This window comes from Chenopodium quinoa, unplaced genomic scaffold (genome assembly GCF_001683475.1).
Source record: "Chenopodium quinoa cultivar QQ74 unplaced genomic scaffold, ASM168347v1, whole genome shotgun sequence".
In the NCBI taxonomy this organism is placed as follows: domain Eukaryota; kingdom Viridiplantae; phylum Streptophyta; class Magnoliopsida; order Caryophyllales; family Amaranthaceae; genus Chenopodium; species Chenopodium quinoa.
Genome location: NW_018742467.1, coordinates 1142368 through 1166212, shown reverse-complemented (window position 1 = coordinate 1166212; position 23845 = coordinate 1142368). Strand labels below are relative to the sequence as shown.

At 34.4% G+C, this 23845-nt stretch overlaps 2 protein-coding genes across 2 annotated transcripts; both read left to right on the top strand.

Annotated features, from left to right (window-relative positions):
* Positions 1 to 643: 643 nt before the first annotated feature.
* Positions 644 to 6560, top strand: LOC110719049. The gene is made up of 4 exons (XM_021897962.1): positions 644 to 987; positions 1126 to 1236; positions 4850 to 4918; positions 6219 to 6560. Exons 1-4 carry the CDS (start codon positions 841 to 843, stop codon positions 6267 to 6269), a joined length of 378 nt encoding a protein of 125 aa, XP_021753654.1. The 5' UTR covers positions 644 to 840; the 3' UTR covers positions 6270 to 6560.
* A 6755-nt stretch (positions 6561 to 13315) lies between these two features.
* LOC110719036 (transcription factor MYB27-like) lies at positions 13316 to 16356 on the top strand. The gene is made up of 3 exons (XM_021897949.1): positions 13316 to 13483; positions 13799 to 13928; positions 14313 to 16356. Exons 1-3 carry the CDS (start codon positions 13369 to 13371, stop codon positions 14914 to 14916), a joined length of 849 nt encoding a protein of 282 aa, XP_021753641.1. The 5' UTR covers positions 13316 to 13368; the 3' UTR covers positions 14917 to 16356.
* Positions 16357 to 23845: the final 7489 nt, after the last annotated feature.

Here is a 23845-nt window from a genome sequence, read left to right as displayed (position 1 = left end):
CTATTATTGTAGTGTTAAAAACCATTTTATTTTTTAATTTTTTTGAGTAAAAAAATTAAAAATAGTTAATAAATGTTAATTATTAATAATCATTTCTTAAAACAAAATTAAAGTTAAAATTTTTTTTTTTTACCAATCATGTGGTGACACGTGTAAATTAAACTTAAAAAATTACTAACTTAACCGATTACAGGTCACTTGGGACCATCGAAAGCGACCATTAAGAGCAGATGCCCCAAAGTTGAGATTATTCTTGACAATTTTTCCTAGTTATTATTGTACAATTTTTTTTAAGAGAATCTCATTAAAGTAAAATTTTCTCTTGAACTAAAATTTGGCTATCTTTGTAAAATTGCAAAATAGGGGATTTCTCAAAGCACAAGTATAGGAGACTTTTTGATTCCGAATTCAGGTTCAATGGACATTTCGGTTTGGTGGCTCATTTTGGAATTGCAGGCGGCTGTTGAATCTTTTTTGGTGTGTCAAATTAGTAAAATTCCTCGATCCTGGGTTTCTCCGGCTCACTGGTTAGCTGGTTGTGCTCGACGATAACATTTGTTGTTTTGTTTGTTTCTTACTATTGTAGTTAGATTTTTTCTTTATAGCTAAAAAAAAAAAAAAAAAAAAAAAAAAAAAAAAAAAAAAAAAAAAAAAAAAAAAAGGGAGACTAGGAGTTATTAGTCCCCTAATCTAAATTTACCCAAAATCCTCACTTCACAAAATTTATCTCAGAACTTCATCTTCTTCCTCTAAACTTCCACCACTTTCTTTCTTTCTTCTATAATTTTAAAATAAAAAACAGCTTCAAATTAAGACAAATTTGCCATAAATAAAATTGAAATGTCAAAGAAAGGAGGTGGAGCTGGGCTTCAAAAGGATGCACCTTGGAGGGCTTCTCAAGGGAAACCCATTCCCAAAATTCACCATTCCCCTGTTCTTCGCATTCCCCAAAATCCCTTTTCCAATTACGCTGCTTCCATTATGAGGGTATCATTCTCTTTCGTTTTTCCCTTAATTTTTCTGGGTTTTTTCTTTCACAAAATTTTATCTATGAATTTGAGATGAAAGTTGGGTTGTAATTTTGTTAGTTATTTAGCTATTTTTTTCATGTAATTTGATTTGCAGGATTCAAATCCAGTGGGAAATGGGTTAGCCGTTGATGCTGTATTGGAGTCTGCAGGACCAGATTGCATTGTTCCTGGTCAGGCTACACCTGTTAAATTGCTTGGTTTAAAGGTGTTTTTTCTGTTTATTACTTTGAGTTTTTTTTTTTTTTTTTTTTATCTGATTAATTAACTTCCTATTTAATCAATTATTGATGTTTTACTGTTAACCTCTTTGATAAATGTTCAAAAATATATCAAGATTTTGCAATTTTATGTTCAACAATTATGACTGTATATAACTTTATGTATTGGTTTTGTTAAAAATTACTAATGATGTACGCTTTGTATTTAATAAGGACATAGATTGAGAGTTTGTCGTGCACAATATTAGAAAATAAGTTAGGTTTTTGTCTATTTGATATAACTTTGTTATGGAGTTCTTTTTGTTTTATGTACAATGTGTGGAGTTGTGGGAAAATCTCCTTCCCTTGTTTGTTGTATAGTACTTTCTTCTTATATGGCGATGATTGATATCTTTAAGGCACTATTTTTGTCTCAATGGATTGGTGTATTGATGACTTCGTGTATGCTTCGAATAGTGAAGTGATGATAATCATAAAGCTACGTCAAAAGGATCACCAAAATATCTTGAGGTGTTATGTAATTGGATTAGTAATAAGGTAGTATGATCTCCAAATAACATTTGCTTGGTGTTTTCTACAGCCTCTAATAAGTGATTAGTAGGAGGATTACAAAAAGGTACACATTAAAGATCCCAGTTACTGGGAGTTTGAGGTGAAAGCACCTCTCAAGTTGAATGTAATTTGTTTCGGTTTTAAGATATGGAAATTGAATGTAAATTTGAGTAGTGTAAAACACATGCATAAAGTTGCATCATATTTTTTTATCCATGTGTGTCTTTGTAGTTTGTTCAATGAATTTGACATGCTTATGTTTTTTCCATTATAGCTATAGTTAACTGAAGTTAGAAAATGTTTTGAGGCTATGTTTTAAGGAAAGGTTGGATGCAGTTTCTGTCCACCACTAATTTTCTGTTGTTCAAATTTGTTTATTTCTGAGAAAAGTTAGCTTGTATCAAACAAAACAAAGCTGTACACCATACACCCATTGATCCAGATATGCTGTGGAAATCACAAAATCAATTGAGGAGGGAGATTAGTTTCCATGGATCCAATTATGCTTGGGATATTACAAAAAATTAGTTGAGGAGAGAGATTAAGTTTCTCACATATGTATCAATACTCCATATTAGCTGTCAACACCAAGCCATAATACCATATTTAAGTATTTAACCCCTGTAGCCGAGTCCGTGTGTCCTAATTTTTTTGGATCTTCCACACCGGATGCTCAGATCAGTACCCATATTCGACACTCCTAGGTGAGTCCATGTAACATGGATTTAGCATATTAATGAATCAAAGAATATCTCTATTAAAGTATACTGCTACCTATTTTGCTTTAAAATATCATCTTTCTGTAGTTTCGCATGTAACGCATGTAATTGTCGTTACATGCAGTGACAATCTAGCTGTCTCATATTCCATATCGTGGTTTAATATCTGGCTTTACCTCACTGTATTGTAACCATTGAGTCTTAGTAAGCTTGGAATTAGTCTGAACCCATATCATAGCACCTTTTCTAGCTTGTTTCAAAACAATTTTAAATTTGTTCTTTATGCTCTCTCGAACCATTCAAATCTGATATTCTATCAACTTATCAAGGCAGACATTCTTTCTGTAGTAATTTTATAACACGGTGAGCCAACAGATAATATCAAGCCTCCTTTGATGCTATTTCCTCTTGGCAAAGCTTTCCATAAAGTCTCGAACCATTTTCTTTTTCCCATACAATTCTTGCTTTGGAAGGCCTTGTTCCAAGCCAGCACTTCCTTAAGTCCTAGACCTCCTTCCTTCCTGTCATAGTTACATTGCTTCAGGCCACTAATCTATCTCTGTTAGTCTCAAGTTCATTCTATAAAAATAACTAGCTAAAGCTTAAACTAAACAATGGCAAGAATACTGCACCAGAAATATTGAGTTCCACTTAAAACCTAATGTATTTCCCCAGCCTGCATTCTGGTTTTAATGCTAGAAATTAAGCTTACACTGTCTGCTCTCCTTAGTTAGTAGGGCGTAAAGGGAACTCTTGATTTCCAGGTGGGTAATATCCCCTGATTGTAGCCAGGAAGGTAACTGATTTCTGTCATGTCTTCGTATTGATGTCCCCAATAAACATCAAACTTCGTCAAGGCTTCCCTAAGTTTGCAGCTGAATATAACTTTTGTTTACTATCAATTATCTACTCATTCTCATATCTGTGATGGGCCAGCTTGAGTTCTTAACATCCTCAATGACTTGTAAAACCCTGGTTTTCTGATTATCCTTTGAACTCTCTTGAGACAAAACTCCATTACCAATACAAAGAGATAAGAAGAGGCTCCCTACCTCTTTAGCTCCTTGGATATAGAATTCCATTTTCCCTATGACTATATTGAGAACTTGGCAGAGCTGAAACGAAGCATGTCACAAAACAGTTGGGGAAGTGATGGCTTGTTATTGATACTTGTAGCAAGAGAGAAGTCTGAAATCCTTAAGATGAGCAAGGTTATAAGTATCTGAAATCAGTCAAGTTGAATTGTTATCAACTTGAATACAGAGCTTCCTGCTGAAAAAAAGAATGGTTTCAGTGATTTCCTCTGCATTATGCCAGGAATTGTTGAACGTGTGAAACCCATCTGCCTATGAATCCATATTGTCGCTCATAGAAAAAACTAAAAAAGGCTTCTTGATCTCCCTGCCTTAGATTGGTTTGATGAGTTATGCTCTTATTCTTTGGAAACATTTATCTGTGGCACTTACCTTGTTTTCGAAAAGCCTCCAAATAGATCTTATTGAAATGTCACTATGTCTTCCTATCTTCTGTTGTCAGTGAGCTTTCTACCAGCATCATTTTTCAGCATATATTGATTGAGAGGTTAATCTTTGCTTAGCAGAAGTGTAAAAAAGGAGAAGCATATATCTTCAAGTCTTAGACATTTGACATAAGGCTGTTATCTGATAAGGTTGTTCCAAAGCTTCTGTTTAAGCTTAAAGCTTTTCTTGATGGATATTTCAGCAATAAATCTTTCTTTGAGTTCATGGGGTTCAAACTAGAGATGTACACCTGTAATCTCGTAACAGAGTGGCATGGGGTTCCAACTTTGAGTTCAAGGTTAGGACGTCTGTTGGCTCTAATGGAATGAATTCCAATGGATGGCAGTTCACGGATTGCAGCTTTCCCACAATAGCAGTTTATTACGACTTCCAAGTGGGGGTGGGGGGTGGGGGGGGGGGGGGGGAGGACTGTGTTCTGTTTCAAGTCCTTTGACATCTATTGCATGTATTTGTGCTGCTTAACTTTATCTTCAGCCTTGTTTGTTTTTTTCATGAGGTCTAATTTGTTGGAGTTTGTGCCCTAAAATCAAAAGATTTGCTTATTAAAGAGAGAATTTGTCTTTTAACACCTTCTCTCATATCTTTAGTTATCAAATTGTTGCTAACGACCTGTTGCACTTCATCCTTATTATTTGCTTCTAGATGGGGCAAGGTTGCTTTGTGCAGATTATATTTTCTTGGTGTTCCCTTTTTTTATATCTTAAACCTTAATCTGTTGATTATAATGGTCTTTTTCTAGTTTTTCATGTCATCCTCACCCTTATGTTTGCATTTTGCTATGTGTTCAGGTGTGGCCTATAGAAGTTGACTTGAAATTCATGGAGCCAGTTGGGCGGGAACTCAAGAATATTGGGAAGGTAAAATACTAAATCATTCTTAGTTACGATAGCTATATATATATCCTCTACTTTTGTCCCCGAGTTTCATTTATTAAACTTTGCTATTCTTAAGTTTTATCTAAGGCATAATTTGTCTATATGGAACATACCTAGGTTGCTGTGTGGTTATAGTTTCAGATGTCAACCATTTAAAGTATTTTGAGGTGGGCTAGTTCCTATTCTATATCTTTGTGAGTTGAAAGTATTACGTGGAGATTTGTAGTAAGGAATAGTGTACTTTAGGGGAAATTGTTGCAGAATTGTTTCAGAGAGGAAACAACCTGGTTAGAGGTTTTATAACTTTTATTGTTAGTAGTGAGGATTAGCCGATTCCTGGTTAGTTGGTGGTGACTTCTAATATGTTGGTTAGTTGGTTAGTTTAAGCATCCTCATAGAAAAATGATCTCAAATTCTGTGAGTATGGGAGACTTGCTTATGGATAATTGGATTTATTTGGCCTTCATTTTAAAATATTTGTTGCACCTCTATTCTTCGTATGCCATGTATCGGAAGAAAATAGTGGGAGGTCATGTACAGCATGCCTATGTGGCTCTACTTATAGTTGTTGAAGGATTGATGTAGTTTATAAGGCTTGTTTTGCTGTTCCCCAAGGGTTAAGACTCAAGAATGCATATGTAGTGTTGGCATGGTGACTAACCCTCTTAACAATATAATCTCGAGTTAAAAGTGGCGTGAATAATTTGATTTGAAGATATTGCTTCTTTTTCATAGGACGCTAACAATTTTTTAAAAAATATTGCTGAAAACTTGTTGGGGCAGAGGCAGTGATCCTTCTGAATAGAGGGGGGGGGGAATGTTGATCCAGTCGGAAGGACCTTGGCCAAGATTTTAGGTCTCAACACAGGAGTTGGAATTGAGTGTTCTTAAGCCACTGATTTTTCTCTCTTATTGAAGATTGATTAAGTTTCATTGCTGATAGATGCAAAGCAAACCATTCCATTCGCATATGATATTTGCTCTATGCAGCAGAAGTTTCACTTCTCTATTCTCTATGCTACAAAAAAAATATGTATCACGTAACAGAGAAAGAATCATGTGCTCAGTCTTTGTAACCTTCATGTATTTTTTGGAGTTTTTCATCATCTTGTTTAGCCAGCCAGCTTCATTTTTTGTATCGACCCCCCCCCCCCCAAGGCAACAACCACTTATTAGATTATTTAGATACTGTTGCAATTAGAAACAAGCAAACAGCCTCTGTATGCAGTTTTTGTGTATTTCGTGCTATTGGCTGAACTTCTATTGATGGCTGTGTATGCAGTTTATGGATTCAGCGGTGGATCTGATGAACAAGTCATTCATTGATCGTTGATAATTATTTAACATTGAGAAATAAGAATTATTGCGGAGGTCCCATCTTATTGGCTGACTCTTGGTTGTCGGTACTGCATATTTTTTTCAAGTAGATGAGCTGTGGGTTACAAAGCTGAAGATAACCTGTCAGGTATACTTGAATAGGCTTTTGGGTTTCATTGTGGAGTTACTTGTTTATCTGTGTCATCTGTCAAAGATTTTTCTCAGCGTGATGTTACATAAATGTAATATGCTATTATTTGAATTACGATGGTGAAATTTTGTTGGTAAATATGTTTTTTGTCCTGAATTACTAGAAATCTTTTAATTACTCCGTATTATTATAAAGCAATCACTTATGCCCTAAATATCATAATCTCCTTTTAAATATACCAAATGTTTTTGTTGAAGAGAATGAGTTGCTGTATTGTTGATTTATAATGTCTAGATTAAGTAAACTCCTTGACTCCTTGTAGGTCGTTCCCATTTTTGGTTTATGGGTAGTTTTGGGTGGTGTAAGGGTGCCCTAATTATGGGAGGAGTGTTTGCAATTCCTGTCTTCGATTCTGACACAGGTTCTTGCAAGATGAGGGTGTGGTTTCTAAGGGAAGAGCCTCAATGTCCAAGTTAGTACTTAAATAGTATACCTCGTACATTTGAAATTACTCAGGGGAGTGAGTTTTCTTCTTGTAAGGATGATCTCCTTTACTTTTGCTCTTGAGGGGTAATAGACTTATTCACTTATAGTAACAATTTGGGCGTTGATAATCTATCTGGGTTTCCTTTTTCGGTTCAGTCATAATGTTTGTTGACATCATGATATAATTGGCTTATATATGAGCTTTGGTATGTTAGGCCAAAATGTTACTCCGTTTTTTTAAACTTATTTTTTGGCAATGAGCAAAGAAAAAGGGTAGCCTGCTTTCTGTTGGAGACAGCGGAAGTATAATGGGTGATTGGATCAGATTAATAAGTAATATTTATAAATTATATGAGAAACGAGTAGAGCTGCCGCACCTACTTATATTTATTCTTGAAAATGAAATAATACCGAAGAATATGTTTTCTTTTATTATATTCTCTTATATTGAAAATGATATCAATTACAGTTTATATAGGAAAAACTCATCCTAAATAAATAGTGATAGAAAATTTAGGAGCATTATATGCTTTACATTTTATTTAGGTTTTACTATTTTATTATTAGTTTTTCTTAATTTTACTTATCTTAATATAGTTTATACATTGCACAATTAACTTTTATCTCACAAATTCCCCCTCTTAATTTGCAATGTTTAATAATGTTTTAAATTTCTCGAACTTTTCTGTTGTTATAGCTTTGGTAAGCATATCTGCTGGCTGATCATTAGTGTTGATGAACTCGTGCTGTATTTCTTCTTCATTGACTAATTCACGTATAAAATGATGTCGAATCTCAATGTGTTTACTTCTAGCATGAAACACTGGATTCTTTGTCATAGCGATAGCAGACATATTGTCACAAAATATCATCGTGGGGCTTTCTTGCTGAAGACCCAAGTCTTTTAAAATTCTTCGTACCCAAACTGCTTCACATGCTGCTTCAGTAGCAGACATGTATTCTGCTTCTGCAGAAGAAAGTGCTACTGTTTGTTGTTTCTTTGAATTCCATGATATTATCTTAGTGCCTAAATAGAAAATGTAGGGTGATGTACTCTTACGATCATCAATGGAACCAACCCAATCACTGTCAGTATAACCAATCAATTCTTTATCAACTTCACTCTGGTATCTTAGACCTACTTTCTTAGTACCTTGAAGATATCGTAATATCCTTTTTGCGGCAACAAAATGTAATTTGCTAGGATTATTCATAAATCTTGATACCATATTCACTGCTTGAGCTATGTCAGGTCTTGTATGAGTTAAGTATAGTAAAGAACCTACCAAACTTCTGTACACATTACCATCGACCTTACTAGCTCCATCATCTTGACTTAATTTTTCATTCAATGCCATAGGAGTATTCACTGGTTTGCAATTTTCCATATGAAATTTCTTTAGGAGATCCACAGTATATTTTTCTTGATTAAAGAAAATTTCTCCCTTGGTTTGCGTAACTTGAATTCCAAGAAAGTATTTCATGAGTCCTAAGTCTGTCATTTCAAATTCTTGCATCATAAACTCTTTGAACTCATTAATGAGTTTCATATCATTTCCAGTGTAGATTAGATCATCAACATAAAGACAAACAATGAGAAAATGCCCATCATTGTTTTCTTTAATGTAAAGTGATGGTTCACTTGGACTCTTTTTGAATCCGTTATTCATAAAATATTTGTCAATTCTACTATTCCAAGCTCTTGGCGCTTGCTTAAGCCCATAGAGCGCTTTATGCAAACGATAAACTTTATCTTCTTGCCCTTGAATTTCATAACCGTGTGGTTGCTCCACATACACTTCTTCTTCTAATACACCATTCAGAAATGCGGATTTCACATCAAGCTGATAAACATATAATTCTTTCTGTGCAGCTATGGCTAACACTGTCCTAATGGTTTCAATACGAGCTACTGGAGCAAATGTTTCATTGAAATCAACTCCGGATTTTTGAGCATATCCTTTGACAACAAGCCTTGCTTTGTGTTTTTGAATATTTCCGTCTTGGTCTAGTTTTGTTTTATAAACCCATTTTAGACCAATAATATCTTTACCTTCAGGGTGATCAACAAGCTCCCATGTCTTCTTAGCTTCTTAGCTTGTGGGTCTAAGAGACGATAGCCTTTTGATTCATCACTATATCCCACAAAAAGATACTTTCTCCCTTTGGGATCGAACTTGTCTTTACCTTGATCTTTGTTTAAGGCATATGCAATACATCCAAAAACTCTTAAATGACTAACAACCGGTTTTCTACCATTCCAAGCTTCATAAGGAGTCTTGTTACTAACTGCTTTAGTTGGTGAACGGTTGAGTATGTAAATAGCTGTATTTACAGCTTCATCCCATAATGTTTTAGGAAGAGTCTTTTCTTCCATCATGCTTCTTGCCATTTCTACAATTGTGTGATTCTTTCTCTCTGCTACACCATTCTGCTGAGGTGTTCGTGAGACTGTCAATTGTCTTTTTATTCCTTCATTTCTACAATGCTCCATAAAAGGGTTATATATAAATTCACCCCCTCTATAAGTTCTCAATGTCTTTATCATATAACCACTTTGTCTTTCAACTAATGCTTTAAATTGGAGAAATACATTGAAAGCATTTGACTTTTGATCAATAAAATATATCCACATCATACGAGTGTAATCATCGACAAATAATAGAAAATACCTCTTATTCTGTAGAGAACGATTTCTTGTGGGGCCAAATATATCTGCATGTACTAATTCAAGAGGAGCTTTAGCTCTCCATGAAGTTTTTGGGAATGGAAGATGATGCATTTTTCCATATATACATCCTTCACAAACTTGAATATTTCTATCAATGTGTGGTAATCCCACGACCATGTCTTTTTGTTTCAATAATTGTTATCCTTTTTGGTTCAAGTGTCCATATCGTAAGTGCCATAGATAAGATTCATCCATAACATTTGCTTGCAATGCCAGCTTCTTTTGTGGCATATGAAGCGGGGAAACTTTATTATCAGCCATTTGTACTTTCGCCAATATAGTACCAGATTTTTTGTCCGAAACAATGCATTCCCCATTGTCAAAATTTGCTGAATATCCTCGTTGAACAAGTTGCCAAACACTTAGGAGATTATGTGTCAAATTAGGCACATAAAGAACATCATGTATGTATTTTGTGTTATTTGCTTTGCTATTAACAGCAATGACTCCTCGTCCTTCGACGTTTGCCTTTTTTCCATCACCTAAGGTGACTTGATTTGCTACACCCATATCTAACTTGATGAACATGGCCTTATTTCCTGTCATGTGGTTGCTACAACCACTATCGAGAAACCATAAATTGCTAGACTTATTTTGTGCATCCATGCACGTAAGAAATAATTGTTCACCTTCAGCGTTAGCGGTGAAATTCGCTTCATTTGTATTATTTCCATTTTGATGCCAACAATCTTTTTGAGAATGATTTGAATTACGACATCTCTTACATTTAAAATAACATTCAGATGATTGATGGTTAGACTTACCACAAATACGACAAGAATTATTTGACCTTTGTTGATAATTTTGATATTGTCCGCTACCTCTTCCTCTACTTTGTCCTCGGCCACGGCTAAAATTTTGGGTACCACGACCTCTACCATATTGATGTCCTCTTTGGTTTCCCCCTCTTTTCTCTGACTCTCCTTGATATTGTTTGTTTGATATGTTAAGTTGGGATTGAAACGCTTGATCTACAAGTTGATCGGTATTTGCATTTCTTTTCAATTTTTGATCATGTGATTCCAAAGATCCCATCAACTCATGCATTGTGAGAGTTGACAAGTCCTTAGACTCTTCTATTATAAATGTGGCAGAATTATATTTTTCTGTCATACTTCTTAATACTTTTCGAACAACTCTTTTTTCTTCTAATGTATCACCGAGACTTCTTATTTGATTAACTATTTCCGTGACTCGTGAAAAATAAACTTAGATATTTTCTGTCTTTTGCATTTCCGGGTTATCAAAATCTCTCCATAGATTTTGTAATCTAACAGCAACAACTTTTTCATTTCCTAGAAATCCTTGTTTTAATGTATCCCAAGCTTCTTTGGATTTTTTCAATCCATATAAGCGGGGAAATATAGTTTTACTCACGGCTGCATGAATATATCGTAAAGCAAGTGCATCTTTTTTCTTGTTTTCCTTGTGTAGTTTTTATTGTGCTTCATTAGGATTTTCTGGAAGGTCTTCATAGCCTCCTTCCACGAGCTCCCATAAATCTTGGGATATAAAGAATGTTTGCATTTGACTACTCCAATAGTCATAATGTTCTCCATCAAAGATAGGAAGTGTCGGTTGGGAATAAGAGAAAAATGGTGTTGATGTACTGGAAGCCATGATATAATTATTCCGGCTCTGATACCAAATTTGTTGGAGACAGCGGAAGTATAATGGGTGATTGGATCAGATTAATAAGTAATATTTATAAACTATATGAGAAACGAGTAGAGCTGCCGCACCTACTTATATTTATTCTTGAAAATGAAATAATACCGAAGAATATGTTTTCTTTATTATATTCTCTTATATTGAAAATGATATCAATTACAGTTTATATAGGAAAAACTCATCCTAAATAAATAGTGATAGAAAATTTAGGAGCATTATATGCTTTACATTTTATTTAGGTTTTACTATTTTATTATTAGTTTTTCTTAATTTTACTTATCTTAATATAGTTTATACATTGCACAATTAACTTTTATCTCACACTTTCCTGGCTTGTTTTGGCAAATTGTGACTTTTGTGAGTGCCAGCTATATTGATTACATTACAAAGTAGTTTGGGCTATGAAAAGTGTTTTTTTTTTTTTTTTTTTTTTTTTTTTTTTTTTTTACACTTTTAATCTACCTTTGGTATTTGGGAATGAGAGTTTGAACAATATAGATTGGGATTAGGAATTGGAATTTGCAGCTGGGAATCTATAAAAATAAGACCAATATTTACAAAATTATCCATACTAGATTTCTCTCTCTCTCTCTCTCTTTTTTTTTTTCTTTTTTTTTTTTTTTTTTTTTTTTTTTGTCAAATATACTAGATTTCTCCTCTTACCCATTCCTTAATGGCATTTTAGTCATTTTTCACCTCTCAATCCTCATCCTCATCCTCTAATACTTTGATCCCTCGGTAATATTTTGTTGGGAAACGAGGGCATATATTCCCAAATGTGAATCTCTTTCCCGGTCTCTAGTCTCAAACCATGAAAAAATCATGTGAGCTCGTTCTACTCAGTATTATATAAGTCACATTCTCGTCCTAAACTCCCATGTACCAAACAACCCGCTTGGATTCTTAGAAAGAGCAGTACTTGATTACGATGGCTGCTACTACATTACGACCCACTGACCTTTTAATCTATAAAGGGGTATCTGGTCAAATTCATCCCCTTTCTTTTTCCTGGTTACATTACGTTGGTGGTGACTGGTGAGTCTGGTGACTACAAAGTACACAGCAAAGGCGGCTGCTATAAAACAATTACGGGTTTAGGCGTCTACCACTGCTATAAAACCCGTTTATTTTGGTTAGATTTGCCCCCTAACCATGTTTGAAAGTCGAAGAGCTAGCTATCTACTCTAACCTCATATCTCAGTTAGTCCCAATTAACATCATGGGTTGAAATTAACAATTATAATTCAACATGATAAATATAACACGACAAATACAATATATTAAGGAAGCACAATGACTACTACCATTATTGAATATGTTTGGATAGGCAATGATCTTGGAATTCCAATCTCTAATAACACAATTTCACAAAGCTAACTCATCAAATATATCCATTTCAGATAATTTCCTAATAAAGGAATGATGGAAGCACATAAGATCAGATTTAGTAGATTCGATATTAGCTCTTCAAATCGCCAGTGGCTCATCATTCATTGAATATTATCCTAAGCTATCTTATCTCATTTTATAATTTCTTACACTTTCATATCATATGTTAGGATTAAACAATATGATTTAAAGTGTCAAGTGGACTACCAAATATACGCAATCTTTAAAGAGCTGCGGAGCTTACATCACTTAATTAAGTACCTAAGCACACGAAAAACTCGCTAATTAACATTAAATTACACAACATCAATAGCCAAAAGCGACAATGGATGATGCAAAAAGGAAGCTAATCTAATAATGTTTATGTACTAGTCCATGTCCAAAAGATGACATACTAGATAATTAATGTATGATTATCACCATGAGTTCAATTTGAGCCAATTGGGTACCTTTTTATTTATGTATTCATATAAATTTGGGTGTTAATCCACCTATAATTGTTGCCAGGTAAGATTACTGAGTCTTAAAAGTTTTTTTGTGATGTTCTTTGCCATTATTTCATTAGTATAAATAGCTAAACTAGCTCTTAGCAAAGCATCTTCATCTACGAGTTCAATTTCTTCAGACGATTCATAGTCATTGTTTGCTACTATCATAGATATTTGTTTTGTTAACAGTTAACCAACAATGGGGGAAGAAAATCTACGCAAGGGACCTTGGTACGAAGAGGAAGATGAGCGACTCAAAACTTTGGTCGCGGTTTTGGGTGCACGGCGATGGGATACAGTAGCTAAGATATCAGGTTAGTGTTTGCTAATGCATCATTGTAAATGATATTGGTTCATGAAGTATTATTAAAACTCCTTTGTCGTTTATATTTATCTCATATAGTCATATTAGAAAATCAAAAATGAAAATACCACTTTATATGTCACTGGAAGTACTCTTATGATCACTAATTGATTTTAGTATGAAACTTTACACTTGTAAGTAAGTGGATCAATATCTCTTCATTATTAGATTGCGTACCAAATTCTCGTTCTAAATAAATAAAACTATCTATCTACGAGTATTGTTGACATGGATGATTTACATTTTATATTTCAATGTTTTGCAGGGTTAAGTAGGAGTGGGAAAAGCTGTAGGTTAAGATGGTTGAACTATCTTCGGCCTTGTCTAAAGCATGGCTCTATAACTTCACAAGAGGAGTTGCTAATACTTCAGCTACATCAGAGATGGGGTAACAAGTAAGTTTTATGTTTTAAATATCTTTGAAAGTGTGTTCGACAAAATTTTTAAAATGTCACATGTTTTATGTTTTATCACCTACATCATATCAAAACATTACTAATTCCAAATCGCATATGTTACAAGTAGTTTAGTTAATATTTTGTGAAAACTACCAAAATAACCTTTTAGTAGAGCACGTATCATCCTTGGTCAATCCTTGCCATAGTTTTTATGTATCCACTTTAGATTTCTAACGTTTCTTTATTGGATCACTTTCACCAATCGCCATGCCTATGAAACGTTCGCCTTTTTATGGCCATTACGTATTTAACTTGTAAGGATTATTTCTACGAATTTTCATGTGGAAAATTATTAAATTGATTGAAATTGTTTTGTGATAGATGGGCTAAGATTGCTCGAAGATTGCCAGGAAGAACTGACAACGAGGTGAAGAATTACTGGAGAACTCATCTGAGGAAGAAAATGCAAATGCAATTTTCATTATTGAACCACTCAATCTCATCCCCTACACGTAACGTTTCATCGTCTATAGAAACATCTTCTTCAAGTGAGGAAAGAAACAACTATTCCAATCGGTTAGATATGTTGATCCAAGAAGGCAATATGATCACTCCACAAATAAGTAGTAACAATACTAACACGAAATCTACCGATGAAAACATTGAAGCCATAACTAGTAATTATTATGTTGATTGTAATGACAAAGTGAAGGGACTATCAGATTGTATGAACACGAACTTGTGTTATACAAACCGATTATCCGATTGCATGATCACAAGCTCGCCTTATGAAAACCGGGTATCGGATTGGTTGAACACGGTATCAAGGGATGTGGATCAAACTGATAAATACAATCCAGGGTGTTGGGAGATAAGCGATGGTTTACCAGATTTATGTTTAAGTTATCCAACGACGTGGTGTATTGAAGATGCTAGTGCATGGGATTTCCTAGATACCACGTGGGATATGGATTTGTTTAATTAATGTAAATCATCTGTACTTTTTTTATATATTAAAAAGCTTGCTAAAAAAATTTTATGTGTCACATGATACTCTATTCTCATGAAATTATTCAATGTACATGCCGGCTTGCGGCTTTTCAATTAAAAAGTTAAGTGTTTACAATAATGGTCTGTTTGGAAACCATCATTTCATTTCAAATGATGGAATTGTCTCAAATTGCTTGTTTGGGAATTATAAGTAGGAAAAATTGTTCGGAATAATCCGACTTTTGGGCCGTCCGCTAAAAATAATCCCACCTTTGGATTATTTTTAAATAATCCGACCTTTATACTCAATCCGCTCTCAATGGTCCCAAGTAAATTGAAACTGGTTAAACAGGTTACTACTTGTGAGTTGGGATTGTTTATACACGTGTCACCACGTGACTGGTCAAAAATTTAAAAAATAATAATAAAAAAAATAATTGAAAAATTAAAAAAAAAAAGGCTACCCTCTCCGGCAGACCTACCACCGGAACCACCTCCTTACCCAGCCACCCACCTCCCCACCTCCCCACCCAGCCTACCCACCGAAATCGTCCTGGCCCCCTTCCCTAGCCCACCACCTGAACCCCATCCTTTCCCATTCCTAGCACCGAATAATAGTACCCATCACGACCATCAGGAGAATCGAAACATTGCCGAAATACCATCTCCCTTGAGATTTCGGGGTTGGAAAAGAGGAGGTGGTGGGATTTCGGGACTTAGGAAGGGAAGTATGTTGGCTTCGGGCGATTGGGCTAGGTAGGAGAGGTGGTTTCGTCGTTTCGTTGGTGGGCTAGGGAAGGGGGGTGGTCGAAATCGGGGAGGATAGAATTGATGGGGTGACCAAAAACGTGGATGGGAATGGAGGGGATGGCCAAAATCGGGAAGAGGAAGGGAGTTGATGGCCGGAATCGGGGAGGTAGATTGTGGATGGGTAGGAGGGACGCCGGTGGCAGGGGCGGCTGCCGGAATCTGGGCTGGGGTTTTATTTTTATTTTTCTGTTTTTTATTTAATTTTATTTATTTTCCTATTTTTATTTCTATATTTTTTTTTACCAATTATTGGCTGACACTTGTCAAGTAACTTGTAATAACAAGTTGGATGACCGGTTAGGACCATTTAAAGCGGAAGAGGTATAAAAGTCGGATTATTTCAAAATAATCCAAAGGTGAGATTATTTTTAGCAAACGGCCCAAAGATCGGATTATTCTGGGCAATTTTTCCTTATAAGTATTTGCATTGGATATCACCCAAATCCAGTCTTTGAATATTTCATTTAAATTTTCAGAATTTTAAATCCAGCTTTAATACATGTCATTTCAAATCCACTGTTGCCTTCACCACCGTTGCCACTGTCGACAAGCCCGCTTGCAACTTCTTGACACTGTAAATCCTTCACTATTGCCTTCACCTTCTAAAAATGGGTTTCAATACTAAGGCATTTCAATAAAGTACTCCCTCTTATTTTAATTTCTGGTTTATATGATTTATTTAATTTCTAGTTAGAGCATAATTTTTAGAGAGAGAAAAACAGAGGCATGCAAATTTGAAATTCCATGGCCTCAAAATACATAGTGACTCAAAATACATAGTGAATTAATCATAGTTTCAAAATACATAGTGAATTCAAAAATATTAATTTGAAATTTCTAAGTTTATCCAAACAAAGATTTTGGAATTCAATGTCTATATTTGAAATACCATATTTGAAATTCTGAATTTGAAATCAAATACTTGCATCCAAACACCACCTAAGGGGATTTGAGGGAAATAATGGAATAAAAGAAAAGGGTGTCAATATTTAAGGTCACGTGAGAGGTCAACGTCGGAGAAAAAGTCAATGGGATTCTGACCTCAAGGTTCCCCCAAACAACAAAATCAACTTATAAGGTCCTTTTAGACCATTTTAAACATAAAAGGTTCTTCCAGACAAAATTGTGAACATGTATGCCCCTTCTAGACAAATTTCCTATTTTTAAAAATAATTTTCAAATAGCATGCATTCACTTATTTTATGATTTAACATTTTATCATTTACAAAAAACATCATGGAAAATAACAATTCAGGAAATTGCACACTAATCAGAGTTTTAAGTAGTAAAAAATTGGAGTGAATTAGATATATAATTGTAGGGAATATTTCAAGCATTATCCCTAGCTTGAACCCCACTGTGATCATACACTAAAGTACGCGCGGTGGCGTCCAAAGGGAAAGAAGATAGAGCAAAAGAGTCGCCAACAAGTTTTAGGAACTTGTAAACCGTTCACAGGGTGAAGGTTACACCCCTTAACGATCCAGGAGATCGTCAACTCCAATAGGTCTGGAACCATGACTGGTAGTTCAAGGATGAAGGTTCAAATCCAACCTAAAAGAGATTGAACCTGCCCTAATAATAGGCCTCTACTTTATTCTGATCGTATTCATGTGCGCTTTCTGACTAACATGCAATTAATAGGATTAACCCTAAACCTGTTTATCTATGTTGGTTGAATATTAATGCACAAATATATCTATTATTGGCGATCACTTGAATTATAATCAAATTAACCCTAAACAAGATTATTAATTATCTGATTAAGCGTGATTACACGTGTCAATTCCCTTTAAACATGCATAAAAGGTGTGATCAAGCAATAACAATAAATAAATATAATCAAGCAACATAATAATAATATTCATCACAATAATAATTATAATCAATAATCATATTAAAGCATAATAGCAAGATCCTAGGCATGATACTAACAAGATTAATAACAAACCCTAGCATGTCACTAAACATCAAAGATCAAATATATAGCCCTAACACGATACTAACATGAATATTAGGAAAGAATATAGGAAGCATCGCAGGAATCATAATAAGCATATTTGATATTATAACCTTTTCCCTAAACATGATACTAGGAAAATCAAAACACCCTAACATGACATTAGGAATTATAATAACAACCTAGACATGATTTCTATATCATAATAACAATGAAAACAATTAAAGTACTTACTTCGATGCCTTGTATTTCTTTCTAATAAAAAAATACACACGTTAGTAACTTCAAGGAAAATATAAAATCAAATAATTAAATTAAATAATTGAAATAGAGATTAGGGATCAAACCCTCAGAAATTAAAACCTTTCACGTCCAAGGCGAAGGCAACTTCGAATTTGGCTAGGTGTGTCTAGATCTTGTGAATGCGGAATTTTGTATGAAAAATGATTGGTTTAGAAAGAGAGAGAATCAAGAAATTCTTGATGAGAGTTGATGAGAAGAATTGATGATAATTGATGATTGAAAACAGAATTTTAAGAGGGTTATTTATAGAGAAAATCAGTCGAATGAAAACGAATCAGAGTTTCAACGAGAATAAAACTCGATTAGCGCCAGACGCTGGACATTAGCGTCAGGCGCTGAAGGTTAGCGCTAGGTGCCAAGCCTTAGCGCCAGGCGCTAATGCTTGTCGTCAGGCACTAATAATCAGTTTCACGCGTTATTGTTTTTATCATATCTTTTGATCCAAAAGTCCAAATAAGGCATATAATATGTCGTTAGAAAGCTATTGAAGTCTAATATCCATCTCAATTAGAGTCAGATTAAAATATTTTGTAGATAAAAAGATATGGCCGAAATAGTGGAAGGGTGTCAGTTTTGGATAGAGTTTCATATTCCATTCATATCTTTTTGGTTATAGCTCGGATTTAATATTATAATATATAATTGGAAAGATAATTTCAAGATCTATCAAACCATATAAAATTTGGATAAAGATTATGATGCACAAAAATAAAATATGAATATATTCCATTTCGTACAAAACAAGAATTCTTAAAAGGAGTAGTTTTATTCAATTTCAAACTCATTGAAACATAATTATCAATCCTAACTCCATTAGGATTTAAGAGAATATTCTAGAAGACTATGATTAATCCTATTAGCTTTAGGAATGATAATTAATAATATGCCCTCCCCTAGATCATTGGGCCGCATATAAAAACCAAATCGGACCCAGTTTAGTATTTTGGTCATAACTTCCTCATTATTCGTCGGAATTGGGCTTATAATATATCATTGGAAAGGTCTTTTCAAGCTCCATCCAAATACACTATTATTGGACCCTTATTATGGACCAAACTAAACTGGAATGCACGTTTTTCATAAATAATGTAAGAAAAGAAATATTTTCAAAAATAGAAAGAAGAGATATTTTAAAAAAAACATCCTCGTCACTAGACTTTTCACACTTTCGCTTTGTTCGATAATCAAATGACATGAAAGGTATTCATCACTGGGTTTGGTTTTGGGGAGACATATTTGGGTGTCTACAACAATGTACCAATTTGTATGGATGAAATCGTTTGAATAGAGGTGTCAAATCGAGTACCCAGATGGAGTTTGGGTTAGCCCATGATGGGTTGGAGTGTTTGGATCGGGTACTGACGGGTCATTTTATCCTAACAAACCAATCAAGTCGGATCAAGGTTAATTAATTATATTCGAGTCAAAGGTGGGTCTAAGGTATGATCAAGTACAAATCGAATACGGGTCAAGTTGTATTCGGGTCGAGTCATATCGAGTTCAATTAAGCTCGGATTCATATTTAATTGGGTTTATTTGGGTCAAAATGGATTTGATAGACTTTGAATCAGGTCATTTCTAATTTGGTTGGATATCAGTTCAAATCAATCATGTAATTTTAAACTCATTATAGAACTATTTTCTATATAAGTATTTTATTATCTTTCAATCCTATCAATCCCATTTTTAATTGTTAGTAGAATTTCTCTCTTCTACTAACAATTTAACATAACCTCAATTAACAACACTTTATAATCAAAATCCCACGGTCACCACTATAATAAAAAAAATAGTAAACTAATTAACTCCTAAGATTTGGGTCAGGTAAGTAGGGTTGCGTGTAGTTTTGAATCGGGTAAAAAAAAGGTCGGGTAAAATGAGGTATTTTTCGGGTGTAACTGGTTTTGGGTAGATTTCGCTTTGGGTTAAATCGAATCTAGGTCTTAAATTGTCGGGTTTTCTTGGTTTTAGATAAATAATGAGTCGATACTAAGTTGGGTTTGGATCATAAATTTCCGGGTAATATCGATTTCAAATTAACTTCGGATTGATTCCAAATTAGATTTGGATGAGAACTTTTCAGGTACAACCAGTTCGAAAGCAGTTCGGTTTCAGGTAAACCTTTCGGACCGGGTAAGTTTTTGACACCCCTACGTTTGAATGCCAAAATTGTCCAACTGAATGAGATTGAGCACTGTTGAGGCAAATATTGTTCTTTGCTAATAAGTTAAATACTCTATCTTTTTCTACCTAACAATATTGATATTTTTTAAAAATAATTTTCAAATAGCATGCATTCACTTATTATATGATTGAACATTTTATCATATACAAAAAAATATGGAAAATAACAATTCTAGATATTGCACATTACAGAGTTTTAAATAGGAAAATTGGAGTGAATTGGATATATGATGTACCAAAAATAATGTACCAATTTGTATGGATGAAATCGTTTGAATACCAAAATTGTCCAACTAGATGAGATTGAGCATTATTGAGGCAAATATTGTTCTTTGCCAACAAGTTAAATATTCTATCTTGTTCTGGAGTATTAGGTGGCTGCCCCTTGAGTTACCGGTTTCAAACATTGATAACCTTGCTAACATAACACACAAACAATAAGGAAGCTTTTCCAAAGAAAGTAAAACAAGTTAGATTAAGTAGATAAACATATGACAAAAGCTACGAATGCATTAAAGGATAGAGTCTAGGTCTATGATTGTATAAGTTGAAGGAGAGGTTAACTCTATGATCATACAATTAGAAAAGACGAATGGTATTCAATACATTCTAAGAGAAAACTAAACTATTGCTTGGCTACTAAGCCAAAGAAAACTACGAATGCTAAGAAGAAAGCTTAAAAGAAATGAAATGCTTGTTGATGATTGATTTGTTGATATCCTTCTTTTAATCTTCATACTTCCATTTGTAGGCAAATTGGAGCAGTTATGGCTGCATCCCACAACTCTTGATGCCAACTCTTTTTAAAAATTAAATTACCTATTTTGCCTCCAAATTGGCTTTTAACATTGAGCCTTTAGATGATATTAGCCTAATTTTCATTACATCCCTATCAGTTTGGCCCGAAAGCCTTTTCCTGACTCAAATACCCAATTTGCTTGGTCAAAGTCAAGAAAAGTCAATAAAAAGTTAAAAATTTGATTTTTGGGAGTAATAAGCACTAAAAAAATCAAGAGTTTTTTATTTATTTATTTTTTATTTTTTTTTTTGTAGTCTAATAGAGTTCTCTTTTCCTCTCTCCTTTTGGAGGAAGAATTTTGTATACCAAGGAAATCAAAACATGGAAGGCAATCAATTTAAATGGATGAACATACCCTCGCATGTATTCAACGCTTTTATCCTTTCTAATACATTTTCTAATATTCACTCCTCCAAACAAACTACCGCTGACCACCACTAGCCGAGGGCAAGGTCATGAATATGGTTTAAGGAATAAAAGGTTTACTTACAGAAGTATATATATGAGACTTAGGGCCTGTTCTCTTACGTTGAAATTCAGTTCAGTTCAACTCAGTTCAATTCAGTTCTGTTCAGTTTAGTTCAGTTCATTTCAGCTCCTAATTTCCTTCTCTTATAAAATATTCATTTCAGTTCAATTCAGCTCAGTTCAGCTCAGTTCAGTTCAGATAAGTTCAGTTCAACTGAGTTAAGTCAATGAGAACATGCCCTTAGTAACAAAATATACATGATCAAATATAAGTAAGATACTATTTTATTGGAATAGGAAAATCTAGAGATTTAATATATATAAGGTAAGATAATTAAATCAATCAAAATTAATTTTATTTTACAGATTTTCAGACCAAATCATTTAATAAAAATCATATATTGTATTGCAAAAATCCAAAAATCATATAATAATTTTTGGTTTATTAAAATAATTAATTTAGGAAATTCTTTAATACCATAAAAACCAAAATATATTTATAAAAATCAAATTTTTATATATTATAAATATCCAAAATTATAATTATATAATTCTTTAATTTTTGTAATTAATTTAAATGGATTATTAATTTTATCCAAATCCAAAATAATAATTAAGCTTGAAAATAGACTTGGCGCCAAAATCCGAATACCTTTTTGGTCCAAAAATTAAAATTACTAATTAATTTACCAAAATGCTATTTTTAAGAAATACTGTGATAAATAATTAATTAAGTAATTGAAAAATAGTTATAAAAAATACGGGTTGGGGTTACATGCCCTTCTCCCCCTAAACCACTATCCCCTACCCTTACCACCTTTCACCCAACCCTGAAACCTAGCGGCTAGGGTATTCGAGGATAGGAGGAAGGGTGGTTGGGGGTTTCAGGGGTAGGGGAGGGTTTTTCAATGTGTTATGCGGGGAAGGGGGCCGGAGAGGGGTGTCGAGGTGGGACAATGGTGAGTGCGAGGCCACCGCAGCGGGTGTGGCGTGGAGTCCTGGAATGGATGGGTGGTCTAGGCTAGTTGGTATGGGGTTTCTTGTAAGGATTTCGAGCGAGAAGGAAGGGGAATTTGGGGTAGGGTACAGTATACTAATTCAGGGGAAAAGGGGTGGCACGACCGACACCAAGAGGGGCGGCGTCGGCGCGGGTGAGTTTTACGCGCCGACGAGGGTAGGGGACAGGTTGGATTTGGGACGGGGAAGGGTAGTTGGGATGGGGTAATGGTTTTTTTTTTTTTACATAATTTTTTAAAGTTTATATTAATTAATTAAATACCTAATTTAAATTTGAATCAATTAAAAGCTGTTAGATGGCATAATTAACCTTAATGTCTTGTTTATTATTAAGGGCATGCATTAAGTGACAATTTCGGGAAACTCATGGGTACATGCGTGGTGAGTATGAAAATTTTGATGGGCATATGGTGAATTATATCAAGTGATTGATAACTCATGGATATTTTGTGAAAAAATCGCATTGGTTATCCCTCTTTAATAGGTTGAGTACATTTAAACAACAATTTTTTGGTGCAGCAGACCACACCATGCGGTAGGGGTTACTTGAGTTTTTTAGTCATGGTTACTTTAATTTTTCATTCAGGGGTTACTTGAGTTACTCATTCAAGGGTTACTTGAGTTTTTCAGTCAGGGTTACTTGAATTACACGGTCAGGAGATACTGGAGTTACTTGATCAGGGGTTACTTGAGGGGTTCACTCAGTTAAGGGTTGTTCAATCAGGAGTTACTCGGGTTTCTTAGTCAGGGGTTTCTCGAGTTTCTCGGTCAGACCGCATTCAAAAAATTGTGACTCAAATAGTAACCCTGACCGAGAAACTCGAGTAATCCCTGACAACTCGAGTAACCCCGAACCGAAAAATTCGAGTAACCTCTGACCGAGAAACTTAAGTAACCCCAAAAAATCGAGTAACTTCTGACCGAGAGAATCGATCAAGTAATCCCGGAAACTCGAGTAACCCCTGACCGAGAAACTCAAGTAACCCCTGACCGAGAAACTCAAGTAACCCCAGAAAACTCAAGTAACCCTGAAAATTCAAGTAACCCCTGACCAAGAAACTCAAGTAACCCCTGCCGCACGGTACAACAGTCCGCATATAAAAATTTGTGCATTTTAAATGTTAATTCAAGATGGAAATGTTAACACTAAATTAAATGATATGCTTAATTAAACATATTTCTTATTATGTCGAATCACCGAATTACATTAATCGTAACTCTTTGACACTAACCTGTTTTTCATATTCGGTTCCCGTTATATTGTCATTTCGGATATACACGTACTAAATTATGTATTGTACATCCTATACTAAATTATTTACAGTGGCGGAGCCACAGTGTGTCTTGTAGGGCACGTGCCCTGTCAGGTTTTTTTTTTTTTTT

What these genes read in the sequence shown, in the direction of transcription:
- LOC110719049 (XM_021897962.1), top strand. Translation starts at nt 841, where the DNA reads ATGTCAAAGAAAGGAGGTGGAGCTGGGCTTCAAAAGGATGCACCTTGG. An exon ending in TTAAATTGCTTGGTTTAAAG is followed by an intron (nt 1,237 to 4,849) that starts GTGTTTTTTCTG and finishes CTATGTGTTCAG; the next exon opens with GTGTGGCCTATAGAAGTTGA. An exon ending in AACTCAAGAATATTGGGAAG is followed by an intron (nt 4,919 to 6,218) that starts GTAAAATACTAA and finishes CTGTGTATGCAG; the next exon opens with TTTATGGATTCAGCGGTGGA.
- LOC110719036 (XM_021897949.1), top strand. Translation starts at nt 13,369, where the DNA reads ATGGGGGAAGAAAATCTACGCAAGGGACCTTGGTACGAAGAGGAAGAT. An exon ending in TACAGTAGCTAAGATATCAG is followed by an intron (nt 13,484 to 13,798) that starts GTTAGTGTTTGC and finishes AATGTTTTGCAG; the next exon opens with GGTTAAGTAGGAGTGGGAAA. An exon ending in CATCAGAGATGGGGTAACAA is followed by an intron (nt 13,929 to 14,312) that starts GTAAGTTTTATG and finishes GTTTTGTGATAG; the next exon opens with ATGGGCTAAGATTGCTCGAA.